This window comes from Vipera berus, assembly GCF_964194415.1.
Source record: "Vipera berus genome assembly, chromosome: 1".
NCBI lineage: Eukaryota > Metazoa > Chordata > Lepidosauria > Squamata > Viperidae > Vipera > Vipera berus.
Genome location: NC_138202.1, coordinates 14,806,667 through 14,829,740, shown reverse-complemented (window position 1 = coordinate 14,829,740; position 23,074 = coordinate 14,806,667). Strand labels below are relative to the sequence as shown.

Sequence of the window (23,074 nt, the reverse complement as noted above, 5' to 3'; positions counted from 1 at the left end):
TGTAAAGTATTGGAGGATGAAAAAAGCACAAGAAGAGAGGACATAAGTTAATATGATGCAACAAACAAACAAACCCCAGACTTTTCTTTCAGACCTTTCCTATGATAAGCAAAATGGCACAAGATTATTTAAAGTTTTCGGAAACTCCTAATTCTTTTTCCTATATCAGAGATAGGGAGCCAGTGGTCCGTGTCTCTAGGGAAATCCTAATGGTTTATCTCTCATCAGCTTCAGCCAATGGAGTCCATTGAAATGGTGTGACTTGGAATTCAAAAACAGCTTTAAATCCACAAGTTTCCATTCCAATCCAATGTCTATTAAATCCACTTTCTCCAATCTTGGGGCCTCGAGATGTGGTGAGACTTCAGAAGTTTCAACACATTTGAGGGTCATCAGGAGGAGAACCCCAGGAGTTTTTACTTGGTTTTCGACTTCATGTCCGTATTCCCTCTTAATCCCACTCCACCTTCTCCACTCACCAACATCAGCACTCTTTTAGTGTGTCCCTTAGTGGCTTGGTGGCAAAACAATTCCTACAAACTCATCCAATTCCCAGAGTATAAATAAATAATGCCTATTATGCCACAATACATTTCTTCATGTCAAAAGTATACCGTCCATTATAGATAAGTCTATCTATAATCCATTGGCTGTTCAAAGTGTTGTTCCAACCCACATGCAAAGTTTGGAACTTGTAAATAAGACACTGGCTTCAGTATCCCCCCTCCCCCTATTGCAAAAGACACAAAAGAAGCTACATTATCAAAGAGAAGGAGCAGAAGCTCAGGCAGAGGACAGACAAAGGAAGGACAGTAAAATCCAAATGTTGCAAGCAAGAAGTTAGTAAGAGACAGGCAAGCAAAGGTGCAGGGGTGAAGGGAATCAAACCTGTGGGTGATGGCAATTTATGTCATACTAGAACTTAGCTTTCAAGGATTCTTAAACTTTTAAGTTAAAACCTACTTGAAACTAATTTTATTTTTCCATATGTTTTTTTTCCTATAAACCTATAATTCCTGAACTTTGTAATGTGACTTGTGAAGCATCCCATCTAGGCTTTCTAGTACCTTTTAGAGGCCTTAAATAATAAGTCTTGGGAACTGTATTTTTGCTTGAGACTTAGAACTAAGAATTCTGTCAGACTTTGTGTTTATACTTAATATAATTCCAAGGATCCTTGATGACATTTGATCACTCTGATCATTCTCCAACTAAGGAGCTCTGGAATCTGAAGAACTTTGGAGCTCTTCACAATCACACATATACAGTAAATTTAGTATAAATATAAAGCAATAATTTCCAGCGAAACCCAAGGAAGTTGCTCAAGGAAATATTAGGAAGCCCTGGATGTCACAGACTCACATTCCAAGGACCTTTTTCACTGAATTGATCATGCTAATAATAGTTCTTATCAATAATTCTTTCTGGATTTGCAAATTTTGAATACTTTGTAGCATAGAAGTTTTAATATACTGTACACAAAACCGTAGTCCCCAGAATTTCTTGAGTGCAGAAGTTAGCAAAGGGTAGCAACTAGGCAGAAAGATTTTAAGACCTGCATTCTATACAAATTGCTTGTTTACACATCTCAGAATTGAGTGATCTCTCAAAGCTTTGTGAAATGGACCACCAGAATTGAACTTACAAGGAAGAAACCGAGAATGATATTAGGAAATCTCTAGGCACATTTTGTGATCTACAACCATTATTAGGTCTCTTTGTTAGAGTTCGTGTAGCAAAGCTAAAAGAAAGACAATGAAGTTATTATCTTCAAAAATATATTAAAATTGGTTGTATTTTTAGTATATCAAATATTGTCTATGTCATTTCTCTCCCATCTAGTGCCCTTCAGATATTTTGGACCACAATTCAGATCATCCTTGCCTGGGATTGATGAGAGTTGTAGTCCAAACAGTTGGGAGGGATCACATGATGGAAGGTTGACCTGAGTTTTTTTTTTTTTTTTGTAGTTCTCCAGGTTGAAACTCAGGAATTGCTCAACACTGTCCTACAAGGCAAGTGATGTCACTGCAGCTTCTCCATTCAGAATCAACTACCTCCTGTTGCTGGTCTCCTTTCCTGAGGAATCAGGAAACACACAGAGGGTTTCCTGCTTTAATAGCACAATGTTAAAAGAACGAGATTTATCTGAGGTTTGTTGTCCTTGGGTTTTTGAATATGCTCTTTTCCTAGCTGCTGAGTACAGCACAGGATGATCATATGGGTAGAGCAGGGTTTTTCAACCAGTGGTACGGGTACCACCTGTGGTACTTTGGCACCTGGCAGGTGGTACGCGACCATCCTAGAAAAGTGGTAGTGGGGGAGGGGAATGAGCTGAACCGGTGGCAGCACCGCACAAGCCTGAGCGAGAGATGAATGGAGCTGCAGGACTGTCAGGACTCAGCAGAAGCGCCAGGATCAGTCCTTCTTCGGGGCTGTCAGGGCTCAGCGGAAGCGCCAGGATCAGCGCCAGGCTCCAGCTGGAGCTCGGCGCTGATCCTGGCGCTTCTTCTGAGCCCAGAAGAAGCGCCGATCAGCTGGAATGTTGCAGCATCTCCAGGGTCTTGTGATTTACATTCAGATGCTTGGCAACTGATTCATATTTATGACGCTCACAGTGTCCCAGGGTCATGTGAAGTGACCAAAACCTGCTGCAACCACCCAGCAGATGGGGGGAGGGGAATAAAAACCAAACACCCACCCCACCCCACCCCCGCTGCCAATCCTCAACAGAAATGCTCACAACAATGAAAACCTCGGACAGGAGGAAGAGCGCCGCCAGACAGACAGGCGTCTTGCTCGGCTGTGGCTTGGGGGGCACTTTTTTCAGTGCCATTGTAACTTCGAACAGTCACTAAGCAAACTGTTGCAAGTCGAGGACTACCTGTACTTCATCACTCTTTTCCTTTTTTTTTTTTTGGTTGTCAAGTTTTTGACACCTTGCTAGGTGACTGGTGGTACTCGGATGTTGCCATATCCTAAAAGTGGTACAATGGGTGAAAAGGTTGAAAAGACCTGGGGTAGAGGACACTATTATCCTCTCTTCTTTCTGAAGATTCTGGGGCCCTAGCCCAGTTCATTTATTTACCACTGAAGTATGGTTGCTTTTGGCTAACAAATATATCTTTCCAATATTCTCCACGCTAAAATTTTAGTTCACCAGTCCTGCTGAGAGCCTCCTTCAAAGGTAAGTTCTCACTGAACTATGCCTTCCCCAAAAGGCTGATGGTAAGGGAAGCTGTCAATAAGGGAAGCATACAAGGAAAAGTGCAAGGAATGTGGTGGGTCAAAAACATGTTGAAGGGTAGACCTCGCACAACAGGAAGGGTTGTCTCTTGGGGAGAGTGAGGTTTGGGAGTGTGGTGTTAGGAGGAAGGAGACAAAACTGGAAAATTAAAATGCAGGAAGACATTTGGTGTTCCGTGTTGGACAAGGATTTTGTAGAGCATCGGTTAAATCAGGCATTTGCAACTGGTTGTTATTGGGATCCTGGGTTCAGGGGAAGAGGAATCCTGGGTGGGTGGGTGGGTGGGTGGGTGGGGGTGTTTCTCCCTTTCACCTCGTTCTCACCAGATCGCTGATCACTAGCGGAAGAGATTTACGTCCAGCCTTAATGTCGGGCATGCTGTTAATGCAGCGCAGAAACTTTACTGCGGCTCCCCTGAGAGAGAATGCACCCACAACAGCATCAGCAAGCAGAAGATGGAAGAGAAATAAAACAAGCTTTATTAGCGAAGCGAAGCAGAGGCAACTGAATAAGCTGCGGCGCACGCTGGAGCCAGAGTAATGGAGGGTGTGATCTTTCCTTCCCTGCCAATCCTGTTTTCAGGTTTTGTTATGAGCTACATTTTAGGGCAGAAAATGGGATCGTGAAAATTGTGGCAGCAGTTATTATTGACTGGTTTTCTTCTACGGCTTTGGATTTTAAAGGAATTAAAAATCGTTCCTTGTTATCATTTGAGAACTGGTGCAAGGCAGTTGCTAGAGACACATTTCCCCTGCACGATTTTAGAGCTTGTAGTCTGGTGAAGAGATCTCGCCGTGGGACAACTCGCCATGGTCAATTTGCTGCGAGACAACTCGCCACGGGACAAGAGTTACACTAAGCTCAACGAAACTTTGGAATAGAACCGTTAAAGAAAGGATGCCAAAGGAGGGACAAAATGAATTGTGGGTGACAAAAATTAAAATAATTTTTAATGATTTCAAATCATTAAATTGAATTGTTGAATTGTCCTGCAGCGAGTTGTCCCACAGCGAGTTAGCCATGGCAAGTTGGCTGCGATGTGTTGTCCCATTCTACCACAAGAGGCAGCATCTGGTTGACTGTATGTTATTGGGAAAATAAGTAGGGTTGCACCTGGTTAGTACTTGGATGGGAGACTTCAGAGAATCCAAGAGCAGTAGCCTTGACAGGAAGCAAGAAAAAAGGCAATAACAATTTTTGTATTGCTGCCAAATGAATTGTATGATTGTGCCCATGAAGTCATCAGCAGCCAATCTGGATTTGAAGGAGACTTTCTTCTTTACCAGTGTTTCTCAACCTCAATCTTGGCAGATTTAAGATATGTGGACTTTAATTTTAAAATATGTTAATGTCTATTAAATATATATTAATATTTATTAATATCTATTAATAAATTTATTAATATTTAAATTTATTTATTTATTTATTTTATTTCCATTTATATCCCGCCCTTCTCCGAAGACTCAGGGCGGCTTACAAGCTTAGCAGTAGCCTTCATTCTATGTATATGCCTGCTTATTAGGGCTTTCATACACCCCCCAAGCGGCATTATTACAAAGTCAGCTTATTGCCCCCAACATTCTGGGTCCTCATTTTACCTACCTCGGAAGGATGGAAGGCTGAGTCAACCTTGAGCCTGGTGGGACGCGAACCTGCACTAATTGCAGGCAGCTGGTGTTACTTAAGGAGGCATTAGCCCACTGCTCCACCGAGGCTCTATTAATATGTCTATTAATATTTATTAATATCTAATAATATTAATATTTATTAATATTTATTAATATCTGTTAATAACTGCTGGCTGGGGAATTCTGTAGCCTTGGTGGAGCAGTGGGCTAATGCCTCCCTAAGTAACACTAGCTGCCTGCAATTAGTGCATGTTCGCGTCCCACCAGGCTCAAGGTTGACTCAGCCTTCCATCCTTCCGAGGTAGGTAAAATGAGGACCCAGACTGTTGGGGGGCAATAAGCTGACTTTGTAATAATGCCGCTTGGGGGGGGAGGAAAGCCCTAATAAGCAGGCATATACATAGAATGAAGGCTATTGCTAAGCACATTGATTTGTGCTTCTTAGATTGTAAGCCGCCCTCAGTCTTCGGAGAAGGGCGGGATATAAATGGGATTAAAAAAATAAAATTCTGAGAGTTCAAATCTGGGAGCTGGTCCACATATCAATGTTGCCAAGGTTAAGAAACAATGTCTATACAATTATTGTATTCCAAATAGGATTTACCCAAAGGCTATACTGCGGCTGCTAGGTTCAGTTATGAAGCAGTAGACACCCTTGGGACTAGAGTCTTACTCATCCAAATACTTTGATTCCAACCCAAAATCTCACAAAGGGTTTTGGAGGCACCAGCTTGGGATGGCTGATATAGGTTTTGAAAATGAAAAAGGTCATCCATCTCTCTATATCAGGGGTCTTCAAACTTGGCCCTTTTATGACTCGTGGACTTCAACTCCCAGAATTCCTCAGCCAGCGTATGAAGTCCACATCTCATAAAAGGGCCAAGTTTGAAGAGCCCTGCTCTATATAAAGAGAGAGATCTTACCACAGTAGTCAACCCCTGTCTGCCTTCCCATCGCTCTCCTCTCTCAACTTGGGAAGTGGGACACCAATGAACTCAAACAATCAATCAGTCAAATGAGGCTACTTAAGACATTTAGAGTTTCAAGAGAATTTGCACCAGGGCATTTTTCAATTTACTGCCTCAGCCAAAGATTACACCAGATTTCAGATTACAAAAGATTTAAGTTCAAGGACTTAAATCTATGAGATCACATTCATCCTTCCATTAGCTGGCTCCAGAGACACATTTAGTGAAATTCCTGCTGTTCCAGAGCAGATAAAGCCAGCAGCTGCTGGAGAGAGAGAGAAAAGAAAGATGTTAGAAGAAGAAACCTCACCAAATCGCTAACTAGGGGTATGGGTTTTCTTTTGCGAATGTCAGGCATACTATCAATTATGATCAACCCGCCACCAGGCCTGGAGAAGAGACAAAAAAAGGCAGATCATACAGGAGGACAGGTGAAGGAAGGGTGAAGGAAATTTGAAACAAGGGTAGGATAGGGAAGCAGAAAAGGGAGAGGAAGGGGAGGCATCAAAAGATGAGCCAGTGGAAGTATTTGGATAGGCACATGCACGAGGCTGAGCATTGCCCTGGAGGTCTCTATGTTTATTCGGTACTTGGAAGAGGATGGGGTGGGAGGAGAGAATTCTGATGTTGTCCCTTGCCAGATGACGGACTTCCCTTATGGAAATCTGGTAATACAGTGGCTGATTTTAGAGACACTTAAACAAAGAGGGCAACATCATTTTCCAATGTCCCAGCACCCCTTCTTTTACGTCATGGCTGTGTCTTGTCAAACCAAAATTGAAAAGAGTACAGACCTTGCACAACTTGTCAAAGACAGGAGAATTGTGCCCTTTTCTGAAATAATTTTGGGTGAACAAGGGTGTACTGTAAAAAAATATTGACTTGCAAGTATCAAGGAGTAAGAATATGGGGAATTTTAGTTCAAATACTTTTGTCGTCTTTCAGAGAAGTATTTCCCCATTTTGGAGTCCAGGTCTGTACAGACACATAGGTACTTTAGTAGTCACAAGTTTGACAGTGAATGCTAAGAGCTGAATGAGATGTCAATCTATTCTTTCAAGAGGTATACATGTGCATACATCTATGCACAGACTGTATTTACATCCCAGATATAAAGCCTCCTATGATCCTGAATTGTTTGGATTTTGTTTGGCGATGAGGGCTGTAAGCAGTGCTTTTTTTGTAAAAGAAAAAGGTGCCGGAACTCACACATGTTATACAACCCGCCTTGCCTACCCTACAAGGTTCCATCCAAAAAAGGTGCCGGAACTCCGTTCTGAGCGTTCAATGAGAAAAAAAGCCCTGGCTGTAAGGATCAACTCTGGGATATCAAATTTGACAAATTTTATCAGCAGAAATAAAAAGAGGGAACCCCCCCCATCTGTCAGAACATAAGAATAGTATGCTAATTAGATCAAGGGCTATCTAGTCCAGTGTCCAGGTTCAAATAATGGACAACAGTCAGATACTTCTGGGGTGGTCCCAGGTTCTCTGGCTGGAGCTTTCCCATAACTGCAGCATTTCTTCATCTGGAGGTTTATGATTCAACAGGGTAATTAGTTATTCATGATTTGGTCTAGGGACCTTTTGAAAACATCTTAAGTGAGAGGCCATTACTGGCTGTGATTGGTAGACCCTCAAATTATTGATGGATTATATGAGAAAGGAATTCTATTGTCTATTTATTGCCAAACAACTTGACAATATTGTTGGTCATGGGAGAAGGAAAAATATTCCTTTTCGATACCCTGCATAGTTTTATACATATTCACAATACTTCATGCCCAACTTAATCATATTCTTTTAATTAGAGTTTAATTTTTAATTTCTTTTCAATGTTTAAAATACATCGTGCCCAAGTTGAAGGAACCAGGAAATTAAATTTTAGCGCTTGGGATTTTGAAAAATTAACAGTTTTTTGAAATCTGTCTTTTACTATTGAAATCTTGCCATTTTAACTTCAAAAGGAAAATATCAAAGCCTTGCTAAATGTATGGCCATAAATCTTACTAAATGCTTTTCCATTTGTCAAATCCTGCCAAGAGCTAACTGTTATTGAGTGCCATATGTTAGATCTGATGGAATCTTTAACCGCTGGATGTCAATTCTTGTAATAAGTACTGAGCGTTACAGTAATGTATTCTATGAAATACTGTCAGATAAGGGGATCTGCATATCAGATCTGGTTAAATGGAAACTATTCTAACACTCTGTCAAAAACAATTGTTACGTTCTGCAAAATCTTCACAGAGGGAGATTACATTTTACAGCTATCTGTCATCTGAATGTGCAGATGAGAGGTGGTTGCTGATGGCTTTGGGGGGCATTTGGGGGAGGACATTTTTTTTCTCTTTAGTAATACAAAAGATCTATTAATTCTTCTTGTCTCCACCAGTGGTGAGTCAGAGAGGAAGTTATGGGAAGATAAGGAGAACTGAGAGGCTGCTTCTCAACATGGAAGTCAAGTCATAGAACATAAAATCCTAGGGCTGGAAGGGACCTTGGAGGTCTTCTAGTCCAACCCCCTGCTTGTACCATCCCAGACAAATGGTTGTCTAAACTCTTCTTGAAAACTTCTAGCAATGTTCTTTAGTACCTACTTGGATGAGGGCAAGGTTGGGAGCAACCTGCAACAGAACCTTTGAAAACGGCAATCTACAAGTCATCTGAAGAATGTTTCAATTTTACCCCATTCTCCAGGACTGGAACTCACCCGCCTTTAAACCAGAGGGATTTTGATTCTCCAGAGCCTTCACCTCGAGCCTGAAAAACAGAAAATGATGAATTTAGCTGAGAGTTTGCTGTGACTTGTTGCAACCAAAGATTCTGGTCCACAACTCTTTTTTTGCGAACTGATGTGCTCTTGTTTGTTGCTATCGGTAGTAGTAGCAGTAGCAGTAATAGTAGTAGTTTTGGTTTAAAGTGCTGCACCACCCTATGCCATTCCACCAAATTTGAATACCCTAGTAGCAGCAGCCAAACAGGAGGAGTCCTTCCAACACAAAGGTCCCCAACCTTTTGAGCACCGGAGACCGGTTCCGTGGAGAGAGGTTTTTCTGCAGACTGGGGTGTGTGTGGTTTTCTTGTACTGCCTGCATCCCGCACATGGGGCTTTGCTTGTTTGCGCGGACCAGTTGCTGGCATGCCGGTCCACGGACGAGGGGTTGGGGACCCCTGTTCTAACAAACTTTGAAGAGGTTGAAAGTGGACATAAACAGGCCAGATGTATTAAATGGGCCCTGCTTAAGCTGAACAGCTATGGCCAAGCTCTACATGGTTGGAGACACATTGCTTCACCCCAACCAGCTGCTACTGCCCTATCTTTGCAGGATTACATCCGTTCTCTTCTTTCTTCAACAGCCCTATTTGTTTCTCCTGAAGAGAAGGCAGTCTGAGTCATGTTTGCCTGGAATACTCTCTGATCCACACTTGCCTGGTTCCATTGGCTAAGGGTGTCCAAATCAGTGCTGTCTGCAGAAACTGGAGGATGGGAAGCATCTTCTACTTTTACTCTGGGTGCAGAATAAAGGTAGAATTTCTGTTCATTGACATTTCAAAAGTGCCATTCATTTGCTTTCTCATTCGTATTTCTGGTGATTCCAAGGAAACCCAGCGTCTGTTCTCTAACAGCTGCAAGTTCAATGTTCTCCATCTCAATGGACACCAACTTGCAGAGCTCCATTACACTCCCATCTGTAGTAAGTGGCTACACTCAGCCGACCTGAGCTGAGCTTGAAAAGCCTACGCCAGGTCAAGCTTAATTCCTACCAAAAATCATAAGAAGGTAAGCTAGACCGGGTATTAGAAAAACTCCTAATTAATAGCAAATAATTTCTGTTTTACTGCCAAGAAAATTGCAGAAATACTCCTGTAAGTTAAACTTGTTATTTGCCACATGAGAGCCATGTCAAAAAACCAGGCATCTGGTGGCACATTTTGTAATAAATATAATAAATCTGGTATGTACAGATTGAAGCATAATTTTCATAATGCAGATTTCTTCACAGTTACGGGGAATCATATACATATAACTAAGGTTACACTGAAGCTGCAAATCTTTACATATATCTGGGAGTGAATCCTATTCAACAATGGCATGTATTTTGGAGAAGATATGCATGATTATGCTAGTAAATATATGATTTGCATACCTAATTTGGTGTATCATTGGCTTTCAGAAAAGAGAGATTTTCTTTTACCTGTTCTTTTATTTTATTCTCTTAATCCAGTATCTCTCAATTCTGTTAAATAATAATAATAATAATAATAATAATAATAATAATAATAATAATAATAATAATAATAATAATAATAATAATAATAATAATAATAATAATAATAATAATTTTATTTATATACCGCCCTTCTCCCGAAGGACTCAGGGCGGTGAACAGGGCAAGCATAAGGACTTCCGGTGGCGGCGCGGTGCCGAAGACAGCCTTCCCGGGCTGCCCGCGGCTCAGCTGTTTGTTTTTTCGCCCGAAACAGCGCCGATCAGCTGTTCGGGCGAAATTGAAGCCCCCTCCTCGGGAGAAGAGGAGGGGGTGAGGCCCCAGGTAGGGGTAGAGTTCTCCGGGGCCGCCTGAGCTTGGAGCTTGGGCGGCTGAAGGATTGAACTCCCCCGAAGCCTGGGTTGCTCCCAGCTGGCCGGCGTCTCTGCTCCGAATTTCTTGGAGCAGAGCCAGGCGTCTGCGAACCATCCCTGCCTGAAGAAAGGACTATGATTTAAAGGAGCAGGCAGAGCGGTACAAGAGGCAAAGGTGAAGAGGATTATTTTACTATACTCTCTAGCTTGTTGGACTTTTTAAACTTTAAGTGAAAGTGCGTCATAATTGAGGACTAAAAGATGGCGGCGAAACCTCCCCCTAAAACTCTTCGGAGCGGTGGATCCTCGCCGGTGCAACAATCATCACTACAGGCGTTGCACCCTCCTGAAGCGCTGACATCGAAGGACTTACGAGATGCTCTGGATAAACTTTTGGAATCAATCAACCAATCAATGGGTGATAAATTTGCACAGATGGAGGAGAAATTGGAGAAATTGGAGGAGAGAATGGAAGAGAGGATGGAACAGAAGTTCAGCGTGATGAAGGTAGACATTTTGTCTTCAGTGCATAAAGTGGCGGAATGTGTGGAAGAATTAGATGAAAAAATGGATGATCTGGCTCAAAGGAATGCTATATTAGAAGTAAAAGCACGGGAGAATGAAAATGCAAGAGACAAAGTGGAAAGGGAGTTAAGCCTAGCCCAATATTACCAGATGCAGTTTGCTGTCAGAATCAGAGGTTTAAAAGAGAATATTAAAGAAGATTTAAAGCAGCTGATCTCTGAGGCTCTCGAAGTGGTATTAAACCAGCCAGCATCTGAAATAAGAGCAGCTATGGATAAAGTGTTTCGGGTGAATTCATGGATTGCCAGACAGAGAAAGTTGCCTAGAGATGTGGTGGTTTATTTTGCAAAAAGAGAGATTAGAGATCAAGTTATACAAGCTGCCTATGATGCTAAAGTGGTGATTGCTGAACAAGAAGTCTTGGTTTTAAAAGAAATTCCTCCAAGGATTTTAAGGGGAAGGAAGGACTATACATTTCTCGTGCATGAGCTTAAGCAAAGAGATATAAGGTTCAGATGGGAGATTCCAGATGGGCTGATGGTGATGCATGAAGGTAAAAGGTATCGGCTGATTACTGTGAAGCAAGCGCGTGATTTCTACAATAATGTCTTAAAAGCAACCCCATTGACACTTCTGGAAGCTGGAAAGGGATCTGGAGAAGGAGAACATCAAGAGGATGAAACAGAGGAAAGTGGTGCTGGAGGAGATCAAGCTACAACTTCTTTGGATGATCCTAGAGAGCAAAGGGTAACGCGTGCTGCTTTAAAACGAGCAAAGAAAATAAAAGAACAAGATCAGCAAAAGTCTTCAGATTCTTCACAACGTACATATAGTCAAGCTGTGGGAGGAGCACGGCCTAAAGAAGTTAGTCCTATCAAAGCTGTGGTCCAAGAGCTTTTGGAGGATATGCATGGCAACTAAATTTCTAACCTGGAATGTTAATGGACTAAATTCACCGCAGAAGAGGAAGAAAGTTTTTCAATATTTAAAACAATTTAAGATAGATGTTATATGTTTGCAAGAAACGCATATTAGAGTTTTGGATCAAAAGCATTTATTGAACTCGAGACTGGGTACGCAATTTGTTGCCTCTGCAGAGAATAAGAAAAATGGAGTGGTTGTTTATGTTAAAAGTGCCTTAACAGCAGACTTAATTGAAGCAGATAAGCATGGAAGATATGTTATGATTGAGCTGTTGTTAGAAGGTAAAAAGACGCTTCTAGTTGGATTATATGCACCTAACCAACAACAAGTTGATTTTTTTAGCTTACTCCACACAAAGCTTACCCAGTTGGATTATAAATCTTTTATTTTTATGGGAGATTGGAATGGTGTTTTGGATGTACAGATGGACAAGGCTGGAGCTTTTAAGCGCATTCCAAGTCATGCTAGACTGCCTAAATCTTTTTTTGAAATGAAGGATGACCTGGAATTGCGAGATATTTGGCGTGAGAGACACTTGCAGGAGAAGGATTATACTTTTTATTCTGACAGACACCAATCTTTTTCGAGGATTGATTTTATTTTGTTGACTAATGATTTTTTTTTGAGAACTAAAAAGGTGAAGATTTGTGCAAGAACTATTTCTGACCACAGTCCAGTTTGGTTGGAGATTGATAAGGAGAAAAGAGACAGGCGCTCGTGGCGCGTAAATGAGAATTTGTTTAGAAATCAGAGAAATGTGGAAGAATGCAAACAGCGGATGAAGGATTTTTTTGAGATTAATATGAATAAGGGTACCTCTATGGACATGGTTTGGGATGCTAGCAAGGCCTATATGAGAGGGGTGTTGATATATATGAATAATAGACATAGACGTGCAGTGGAAACTAGAAGGAAAGAACTGGAGAATGAAATAAAGGAAAAAGAAAAGGCTTTGATTTTGAATCCAGAGGATGTGAAGATCAAGGAGGCTATTAGACTGCTAAGAGGACAATTTGATAAATTAATGGCAGATCAAGTGGCAACCAATCTGCGGTTTGCTAGGCACAATACTTTTTGCAACGCTAATAAACCAGGCAGATGGTTAGCTTATAGACTGAGGAAAAAACAAAGGGCCTCTAATATAGATAAGATTGAGTATAAAGGAAGGGTTGTGTTTCAACAGAATCTTATTAAGGATGCTTTTGTGGATTTTTATTCGAAATTATATACTAAAGAGGAAATTAATGTAAAAGATATTGATATATACTTGGAGAATGCTAGCATCCCGGTTCTTACGCAAGTACAAAAAGAGGGGATTAATCAACTGATTACAGAAGAAGAAATTCTTACAGCAATTAAGGAACTGAAGGTGGATAAAGCGCCAGGCACGGATGGCTTGACTGCGGCCTATTATAAAAATTTACAATTTGAGATGATAAAGCCGTTAAAGGAACTGTTCCAGACAATTCAGAGGGGGGGAAAGGTGCCACCGTCTTGGAGAACAGCTTTTATTTCTTTGATTCCGAAGGAAGACCAGGATGCTACTCAAGTTAAAAATTACAGACCGATATCGCTTTTAAATACAGATTATAAGATATTTGCTAAGGTTTTGGCTAATAGACTGATGAGGGTTCTGCAACAGGTGATTCATGGGGATCAAACGGGGTTTATTAGTGGTAGGCAAATGAAAAATAATGTGAGACATATAGTTGATGTGTTAGAGTTTTTGGAAAGGCACAACCAGATCTCTGCAGCGCTAATCTTTTTAGATGCTGAAAAGGCCTTTGATCAATTGAATTGGCAATTTTTGTTGAAAGTTTTAGATAAAATGGATTTTGGGGAAAATTTTTTACAGCCGATTAGGGCATTATATCAAAAACAAACTGCCCGAATCATAGTTAACAATAGCCTGACAGCAGCATGTAATATTGAGAAGGGCACAAGGCAAGGGTGTCCGTTATCGCCCTTGTTATTTGTGTTAACATTAGAGATACTATTGGTTAAGATTCGGAACTCGGAAAAAATTAAGGGGATACAAGTTGGAGATCAGGACTATAGATTGAGAGCATTTGCAGATGATCTGGTTGTTACAGTGACCCAGCCAGAGAACTCTGTTGTGGACCTGATGGAGATAATAACACAATATGGGAAGGTTTCTGGATTTAAAGTAAATACACAGAAAACTAAAATTTTGGCTAGAAATATGACAGTTTCACAGAAGGCTCTCTTAGAAGGATTAACTGGATTTGAGATTGTTAAAAGGGTTAAATATCTGGGGGTGATTTTGTCGCCCTCTAATACAAAGTTATATAAAAATAATTATGAAAAACTATGGGGGAAAATTCAAAAAGAATTGGAGAGTTGGCAAAAATTGCAATTGTCTTTGTTGGGACGGATTGCAGCAGTGAAAATGAATGTCCTGCCCAAATTTTTATTTTTGTTTCAAATGATACCGATTCTTAAGAAAGATTCTAACTTGGAGGAATGGCAGCGTGGTATCAATAAATTTGTGTGGGCAGGGAAAAAGCCACGAGTTAAACTTAAGATTATGCAGGATACTCGTGAGAGAGGTGGCCTTAAATTGCCTAATTTTAAATTATATTATGAAGCTGCTGCATTAGTAGGAATAAGCGAGTGGATTAATTTGACGCAATTGAGGTTATTAAATCTTGAGGGCCATGATTTGTTGTTTGGCTGGCATGCATATTTGTTGTATGATAAGAAGGTAGATACTGTGTTTAGGATGCATATTTTAAGACAGGCATTGCTGAGAGTTTGGAAGAAGTATAGACATAAGCTAAGCAGCAAGATACCATTGTGGGCAATTCCAAAACACGCAATAGAAAATATACATGCTGGTTTCAAACATGATGTGACTACGTACAAGGAGATTTTAAGCCTGGAAAGGAATGTTTGGTGTTTGAAATCATATAGCCTCTTGCGAGAAGAGAAGGTTGTTCAAACTTGGTTTCAATATATTCAATTACAGGCCAGGTGGAAAGAAGACCAGAAAAATGGATTTACAATGACTGATGAAAATTTGATAAAGCAGATTAGAAATCAGGGACCAGCACATATTAAACGGATATATCTTGCATTGATAGAGATTGACTCGGAAACAGAGCTTGTTAAGGATTGTATGATAAAATGGGCCCAAAACATCCAGGAAGTTATTACAATGGACACGTGGGAAAAGATTTGGGTGAGGAACGTAAAATTTACTCAAGCTCAAAATCTAAGAGAGAATTTTTACAAAATGTTTTATAGATGGCATCTAGATCCTAAAAAGCTTGCAAGTATGTATCCGAATTATCAGCCTAAATGTTGGAGGTGTGGTGATGAAGATGCAACATATTTTCACATATGGTGGACATGTAAGAAGGTTAAGGCTTTTTGGATAAAAGTCTGGTGGAATATGCAGAAGATTTTTAAACAGAGGATAAAGTTTTGTCCGCAACTTTTTTTGTTGGGAATAATTGCAGACGCTACAGTTGTGGACACCAAGCTGATGTTGAACTTAATTACGGCGGCAAGACTTTTGATAGGCCAATATTGGAAGAAAGAGGAACTGCCGACCATAGAAGAGTGGACTTTAAAGGTTTCCGACCTGGCAGAGATGGCAAAGATTTCGGCCTATTTGAAAGATCATTCGCAAGAACGTTATATTATGGAATGGAGAAAATGGATTGAGTTTATCCAGAACAAGTATAGGGTTAAGAAGTTTTATGTAGCATTCGAATAAGTCTTCTTTCGTTTTTTTTTCTTTTTTTTATTCTAGTTTTTTATATATATTTAATATTGTTAAGGTGTGTCTTATCCTATATAAGCTAGAGAGTGATGGATTTTAGAATTTATAGTTGTTAGTATATGGTTGTTTATGATTGCCTTTTTATATATATATACCTTGTATTTAGCTCTGGGAAGTCGGGGGGGGAGGGGGGGTGGAGGGAGGGGGGGAGGGAGGGAGGTTGGGGGGAGGTAGGGGGGGAGCAGGGAGGGGGAAGGGGGGTTTTTTAAAGGAAAACTGTATTTTAAAACTTTTCAATAAAAAAAAAAAAAACAGGGCAAGCATAAAAAATACAAAAATACAAAAGTTAAAAGGGATTAAATATATGCCCAAGTAAAAACAGTAAATACAAATATTAAAATAGCAATAAAAAACCCCACCCATCCCCCTTCAGGCCAGGCCGGCTTGTTCAAATAAGAATGTCTTTAGGTCGCGACGGAAGGAGCGAAGATCGGGCGCCATACGGAGCTCTACCGGTAACTGATTCCATAGCTCCGGGGCGCCCACAGAGAAGGACCTCCCCCTGGGGGCCACCAATCGACACTCTCTGATCGGTGGCACCCTGAGGAGGCCCTCTCTGTGGGAACGCACAGGGCGGAGGGAAGTTGGAATTTTGGAATTAATTAATTAATTAGGCACTTCCAGTTCTTCATTTCCTCTACTGTTCTACATCATTGTTTTTCACCATACTATGTATGGACATTGATGAAACTGCAATAAGGTAATCTAATTTAATTTAATTTAATTTATTATCATTTCTATACCGCCCTTCTCCCGAAGGACTCAGGGCGGTGTACAGGGCAAGAATAAAATCTAGATGGATTATATATGTTTTTCCATGAAGTGTTCTTTTATGTGGTGTTTTACTGAAGTATGCAGGATTCCCCTGAGACTCTGAAAACATACTAAAAATAATCGTGACTGAAGCATAAATGTAATCAAATCTGAGGTGCATTATTAATATACAACATGCAAAATGAATCATGCTACCAAGCATCTATGTAACTTTTTGCACTACTGATCACTGGTGTTGTTTTGATGTGTTATTGATAATGTGTCCTTGAAATAAAAATGAACTGAAGGAAACTGCTACTACAGTACTTGTTGTCCATAAAAATCTGAACATTTAAAAAGCAATTACACTGGAGGATTCTTAATATACCAGTTCTGTTTTAAAAACAAAACCAGACAATTCAAACGGCAAAAGCCATAGAGAACCTCAGAAATAAAACAATTGGAAGAGCTTTTATCTGGAGAATATTCAATGTGGGAGGGGAAAAAAGATGATTTTTTTTCAGCCGATTGATTTAAACTTAGATTGTACCTTTTTCACTAAAAATAACATTCAAGATGGAGAGTAGTATATGCAGGCCTCGACTTATGACCACAATTGGGATCAGAATTTCTGTTGCTAAGCAAGGTGGTTGCTAAATGATTTGTGCCCAGTTTTATGACTTTTTTGCCCCAGTTGTTAACCGAATCACTGTATTTATTAAGCAAATCATTGATCATTAAGTGAACCTGGCTTCCTCATTGTCTTTGCTTGTTGGCTGAGGAGGTTGCAAATAGCAGTCACATGAACTCAGGTCGCTGCAACTGTCATAAATACATGCTGGTTGCCAAGCATTCAAATTTTGATCATGTGACTTAGTGCAGAGGTCCTCAATCTTTTGGGCACACCAGGGACTGGTTCCATAGAGAGAGATTTTTCCGCAGACTGGCGGGGGCGTGGTTTTGTGTGCTGCCTGCATCCCGTGGATGGGCCTTTGTTTATGTGGCCCAATTGCTGGCATGCCGCACCCCGGTACTGGTCCAAGGACTGAGGGTTGGGGACTCCTGACTTAGTGCCACTGTAACTTTGAGTGCTTGCTAAATGAATGGTTGCAAGTCATAGAAAGTATAGAAAACTCTTGTCTATATATCAAACAAATCACATTTCTCAAAGATGTCCCACATATGTCCACGATTTCACAAGGGATACCTGCCTCTTGGAGTTGTATGCAGACTTTGTTGAATGCCCGTAACCAGTTGGCTTTTGCTCGTGCTTTGGGGTCTACCACTTCAACTTCCTCCTTCTCCCTGTAACCAGAATGAGAGGTCAAGTGCAAAGTCCAGCATCTGATCCTTGGCTGAGAATTTACAGGAAAACAGCTCTATCAAACTGCTTTCTGTGAAATAATTCCACCCTATTTTTTAGTAACTTTTTAGTTCTACGTCATGAAATAACTTCACGTTGTATTTAAGAACCCAAAGAATATTGTTCAAGAGAGGTCAGCCAGCAGAAAGGTGTTTCCCTCTAAATCAGGATCCTCAAAGTGGTCAATATTAAACCCCCCTCCCCCCAATAATTGTTGTAACTATTCAAAGGGCCAATAGATGTCTGGAAATCAATAGGTGGTTGAAAAATTATGGAAGTGTTTGAAATGATGGATGATTGGGGTCAGTTACATGTTGTACTCTAACAATAAAAGTTGGTTTGATTTGATTTGATTTGATTTGATTTAATCTTTTGGGTCTCTGTAGAGCTAATCCTGAAGCCCCTAGCCCTGAAGATGAGGTAGATATCAACAATTTCAGTAATAAAAGTATATCTTATATTTTTCATATTTTAAATGTTGCCTAGTTTTATGAAGTCATTACTGTTCATAGTACTATTATTTAAAGTAATACTTATTAAATTATTTTCATATAATAAAAGTTTGGGGATTGATAAACAGTCCGAAACTTCATGAAGGAGTCAATGAGCTAAAAACTTTAGGGACTTTGATCTAAGTATTAGATGCAGATTCTACACTACCTAAGGATCCACGGATTAAAACCAGGGCCTCAATGTTCTCTGTCCACTTTTAATTATGAAATTAATTTATTCTGAGTCTAAACTTTCAGAACTAATTTGAAAAAAGTTCTCTTAGAGGGAACAGATGCATCTTGAGGTTTTTAGAAGCTGATCTGATAGTGACATGATAGCAGTGTTCCAATATCTCAGGGGTTGCCACAAAGAAGAGGGAGTCAAGCTATTCTCCAAAGCACTTGAAGGCAGGACAAGAAGCAACGGATGGAAACTAGTCAAGGAGAGAAGCAACCTAGAACTAAGGAGAAACTTCCTGACAGTTAGAACAATTAACCAGTGGAACAACCTGCCTCCAGAAGTGGTGAATGCTCCAACACTGGAGGTTTTTAAGAAGAGACTGGACAGCCATTTGCCTGAAATGGTATAAGGTTTCCTGCCTGAGCAGGGGGTTGGACTATATGACCTCCAAGGTCCCTTCCAAATTATTATTATTATTATTATTATTATTATTATTATTATTATTATTATTATTATCTGTGTTTTGGCAACTTTTATGCTACAGGTTATATGTTAAATGTAGGCCACTGCCAAGTTCAAAGATCATAGAACAGCACACTACTGTGTTAATCCCAGCATTGCTTACTCCAGGCACTTAGCAACTGAATGGCAACTGGATTTAAGGATCCACAATTTTATTTGTCATATTGTCCCCTATAGAATGTTGTTCCAGTGAACTATGGGAAATTTAAATAGCATTCCCCATCAGGAATTTAATTTGAGGTAGGCAATAAGCTGGCCAAATTGTGGATCAAAAGAAATTACTTTGGTTGGTAAAAACCAAAATATTGTTATGAACTCCAGATCTCTTTAAATTGAGTTCATCAAATGCCAAATGTGATTTAGTTTAAGGAAGGATAACTTGATGCACACCAGGGCAAAACCTCCTACCTTCGCATATCCATGGATGGGGTCTGAGATAGCCATCATTAACCAAGAGAAAGATCTTGAAGTCATAGCAGATAGCTCACTGAAGATATCAACTTAGCTTGCAATAGCAGTGAAAAGGGGGGATTGCATGCTAAAACTGCCGATACATTAATACTCTTATGCAAATCTCAAATATATCTCAACAGTGTCCGAGAAGGGGTTAAAAAATGTCAAGGTGTCAGTCAAAACTAGGCAAACAAAGCACTGTTCTTTTAATTGATTTATCTTTACTGTGGATGTTTTATGTACATATTATTGAGTACTTACCAGGGGTGCTTTATGAATTATTCACTATGGAAATTTTATTTGACAATAGTCAGCCATCAGGAGTCCTACGGGATTCAGTATGAATGAATGAATCAATCAATTAAAACTATCTAAGCTAGTGGCCATCACCACGTCTTGTGGCAGTAATTTCACTATAAACTGAGGAGGTACTTTGGGGGGGGGGCAGAGGGGAGACCATCTAAATCTCCACCTACCTACTGTGGTTGGAGGACCCTGTTTCTAAATTTTTGAGAGAGGCGACAACTAAGGCAGAATGACACAGTAGGAGTGGAATGGAAGAAGTGAACAGGGAGGACTTTCCCCCTACGCCTTTCAAAACACTGGGATTAGCTTTCTTTTCATTTTAATCTCCCGCGCTTCCCCAGTACAGGGACACCGTGGGTGATTAAAGTGGTGTTTCTGGCTCCCCGAGGCTGAATGGAGCATGGTGGATGTACATTCCTGTTGCCCAGGGACCCCTGAAGAGCAATGGCTCTCTCAGACTCAAAGCTGCCCCATAGCAGGAGCGAGACTGACCTAGGCAGACGAGGAAACTCCGGCTTTTGCCAGTTCCAACAATAAAGAATCTCTTACTTCTCTTCTGTCTTGGGGGGCTCTTCCTGGGGGGTCTCCCCCACAGCCGGGGTCTCTGCTGCTGGTTGTTCCTCCTGAAGGACAGTTGGAACCTCATCCACCTTCTCCTCTTTCGGGACCTGCTGTTGCAACCTCATGGGCACCTGCTGCTGCAGCTGCGGCTGCTTCTGCTGCACGGGTGGCAGCTGTGGCTTCGGTGGCTGTTGTGGCTGCTGGGACTGCTGCTTCTGCTGCCCCTGAGGAGGCATTTTTTGCTGCACTGGCGGCGGCTGCCTCTGTTGCACTTGCGGCACTGGCTGGGCTTGTTGCGGTGGTTTCTGTGGCGGCGGTTGGGCTTGGGCCTGCTGGGGTGGCTTCTGCTGGAGCTGCTGTTGGGCCTGCTGGGGTGGCTTCTGCTGGAGCTGCTGTTGGGCCTGCTGGGGCGGCTTCTGCTGGGAAAGGGCAAATAGCGTGGCTGGCTGGACCTGTGGGGTCTTCGGCTGTGGCTCTTGCTGCTGCGCATAAGCCTCCTTGGGGTAGGACTCATGATCAGTCTCGGCCGCCTTGCCCTCAGGGTAGTACTCTTCATTCTCGCTGTACTCTTCATTGAACTCGTCCTCCTCCAGGTAGAAGTCATCCTCTTCTTCATCCCAGTGCGGGGAGTCCTTTTGATAACTCACAGAGCTGTGGCAAGAGTGGTAGGAGTCGCCGTCCCGCTCGTCCAGGCTGACGTCATCAGGGTCAAATTCGTCACTCAGCTGCGAGCTACCCTGGCTCAGCTCAGCCGAGGAGGCGTAGCGGCTGCTCCCTGTGGGGCTGTAGGGATGGGCAGGGGTTGGGGAGGGGACGGAGAAGCAGAGGCAGAAGCCGAGGAGAAAAAGGTACATGGGGGCTTATAAATGAACTTAAAGAGAACCCGGTGGAGTTAGCTTGCTCGAGCCAATCCTCACATTTATTTCTCTACAGCAGGGGTCTTCAAACCTGGCCCTTTTATGACTTGTGGACTTCAACTCCCAGAATTCCTCAGCCAGGCACGCTGGCTGAGGAATTCTGGGAGTTGAAGTCCACAAGTCATAAAAGGGCCAAGTTGAAGACCCCTGCTCTACAGGTCCATGTAGCACAACTACTGAGTGTCATCTGTCTCTCTTCCACACACACTCAAAAATAATAATTAAAATTTAGACCTATACTGGCCTCCCTAACATCCCAAAGACTCTGAATGGTTCTAAGCAAGAGGATAATCAACATTACAGGGATGCATCCTTGTTCAGATTACATTTCCAAATACGTCCCATTCTGGGCCTCATTTCCTAAAGAGTTATGGAACAGTAATCTCGTCATGTGAGATCTCTAGATTACTTTAGATCTGGGCAGTTCTGTTCGTTGGGAGCCATGGGAACTCCTAACAAGCATTATTAGAAGGCATCTGCTTAGTAAAAGGACAGATGAGGGATCACGTGTGCCCCATAGGCATTAAATATAAGCAAATGCTTATATTTAGAGAGTTCTATAGGTCAGCCCAACATAAAGTTTAAGAATTTTCAATTGTATGTAACTCCAAGCTTAACATACAACTGCATGTAATCCACTTCTAGCTATTAACAGAGTAAAGTACATGCTTTTGCAATCAGTTCCAACTCTGGTCGTACCATTGTGCCGATATTCAGTGCCAGGGGATGAAGGTAAGTTGATAGTGTCTTAGTCCACCACTCTCCTTCTAGCTACTCCCACTCACTGAACAATGATCAAACTGGCTAGTCCTTAATCAGAGTCATTCCTCCGTGTACAAACTGGAGAACAATTTGTACCAGTTAGCCTGACTATTTTACAATGCCCAGAGTCCATTTTCTGCCAGTTCCACAGATTCAGCCAAGCCACCAGCAGCAATCAGTCACAAAAAGAGACAGCAGCCATAGACACAGAAACATAGAACAATAAACACCAGCCTGCTCCTTCAACGATTCAGTTCTTTTAGGGACATCACAGTTATAGATTGCACTGGATGATAAATCCAAATAAAGTTTATACCTGCTGCTGGTAAAACGGGAGAGAGAAAATAGGGAAGAATAGGGAAAAAGTATACACCTTTCTAATCAGTGGTCCATACGTGAGCATTTACACATACACACATACACAGAGGCCCTCTGTGACAGAATTATCAGGTAGCCCTCGACTTAGAACCATATTTGAGCTGAGAATTAAGGTCATAAGTTGTTGTGGTCATTATGCAGGTAACCATGACACCACACCCTATTTTATCACCCTTTTTTTGTGATGGTTGTTAAGCAAATCTGTTTTCTGCAATGGGTGTTTTTGGCCAGAAACCATTGAAAATAATGGTCACATTGCGTGGACTACAACTCCCAGAATTCCTCAGCCAGCAATTGCTGGCGGGAGAATTCCTGGAGTTGAAGTCCTCACAGCTTAAAGTGGCCAAGGTTGAGACACACTGGTCTTAGAGGCAATACATGTGATATAATATTGGACATGAGCGAACTAAAATATTGTCCCCCATTTATTGTTCTTATTTGTATCTGACAAACTGGAATGTTCCAGAACCATGATTTAAGGTCCAAATAGGTCAAAGAGTGGCAAATACATTTCTATGTATTTATGAAAGAAAATACCAAGCCGCCTCACTCTGTTTCCAATATAAAATGCCTCCCTCTCCAGTGAAGGAGTGTTTAATGCTATTACCTTGATTTCCCCACCCACCACCACCAAGGTTTGCACTCCTGTTCAGCATTTCAAAAAAGAAGTCCAATTAGCTTTATGGAAGGGTACAGGTAGTC

The 23,074-nt window shown here is 41.3% G+C and overlaps 1 protein-coding gene across 1 annotated transcript in view; it reads right to left on the bottom strand.

The window, feature by feature from the left end:
• UNC13A (unc-13 homolog A) overlaps positions 1-23,074 on the bottom strand; it is a gene marked incomplete at both ends in the record, with an annotated part of 151,259 nt that overhangs the window by 61,436 nt on the left and 66,749 nt on the right. The window contains 4 exons of the mRNA XM_081312539.1: positions 6,154-6,232; positions 8,557-8,606; positions 17,650-17,743; positions 20,304-21,098. Coding sequence (XP_081168665.1) covers positions 6,154-6,232; positions 8,557-8,606; positions 17,650-17,743; positions 20,304-21,098 — 1,018 coding nt within the window. The remainder of the gene's footprint in view (positions 1-6,153; positions 6,233-8,556; positions 8,607-17,649; positions 17,744-20,303; positions 21,099-23,074) is intronic.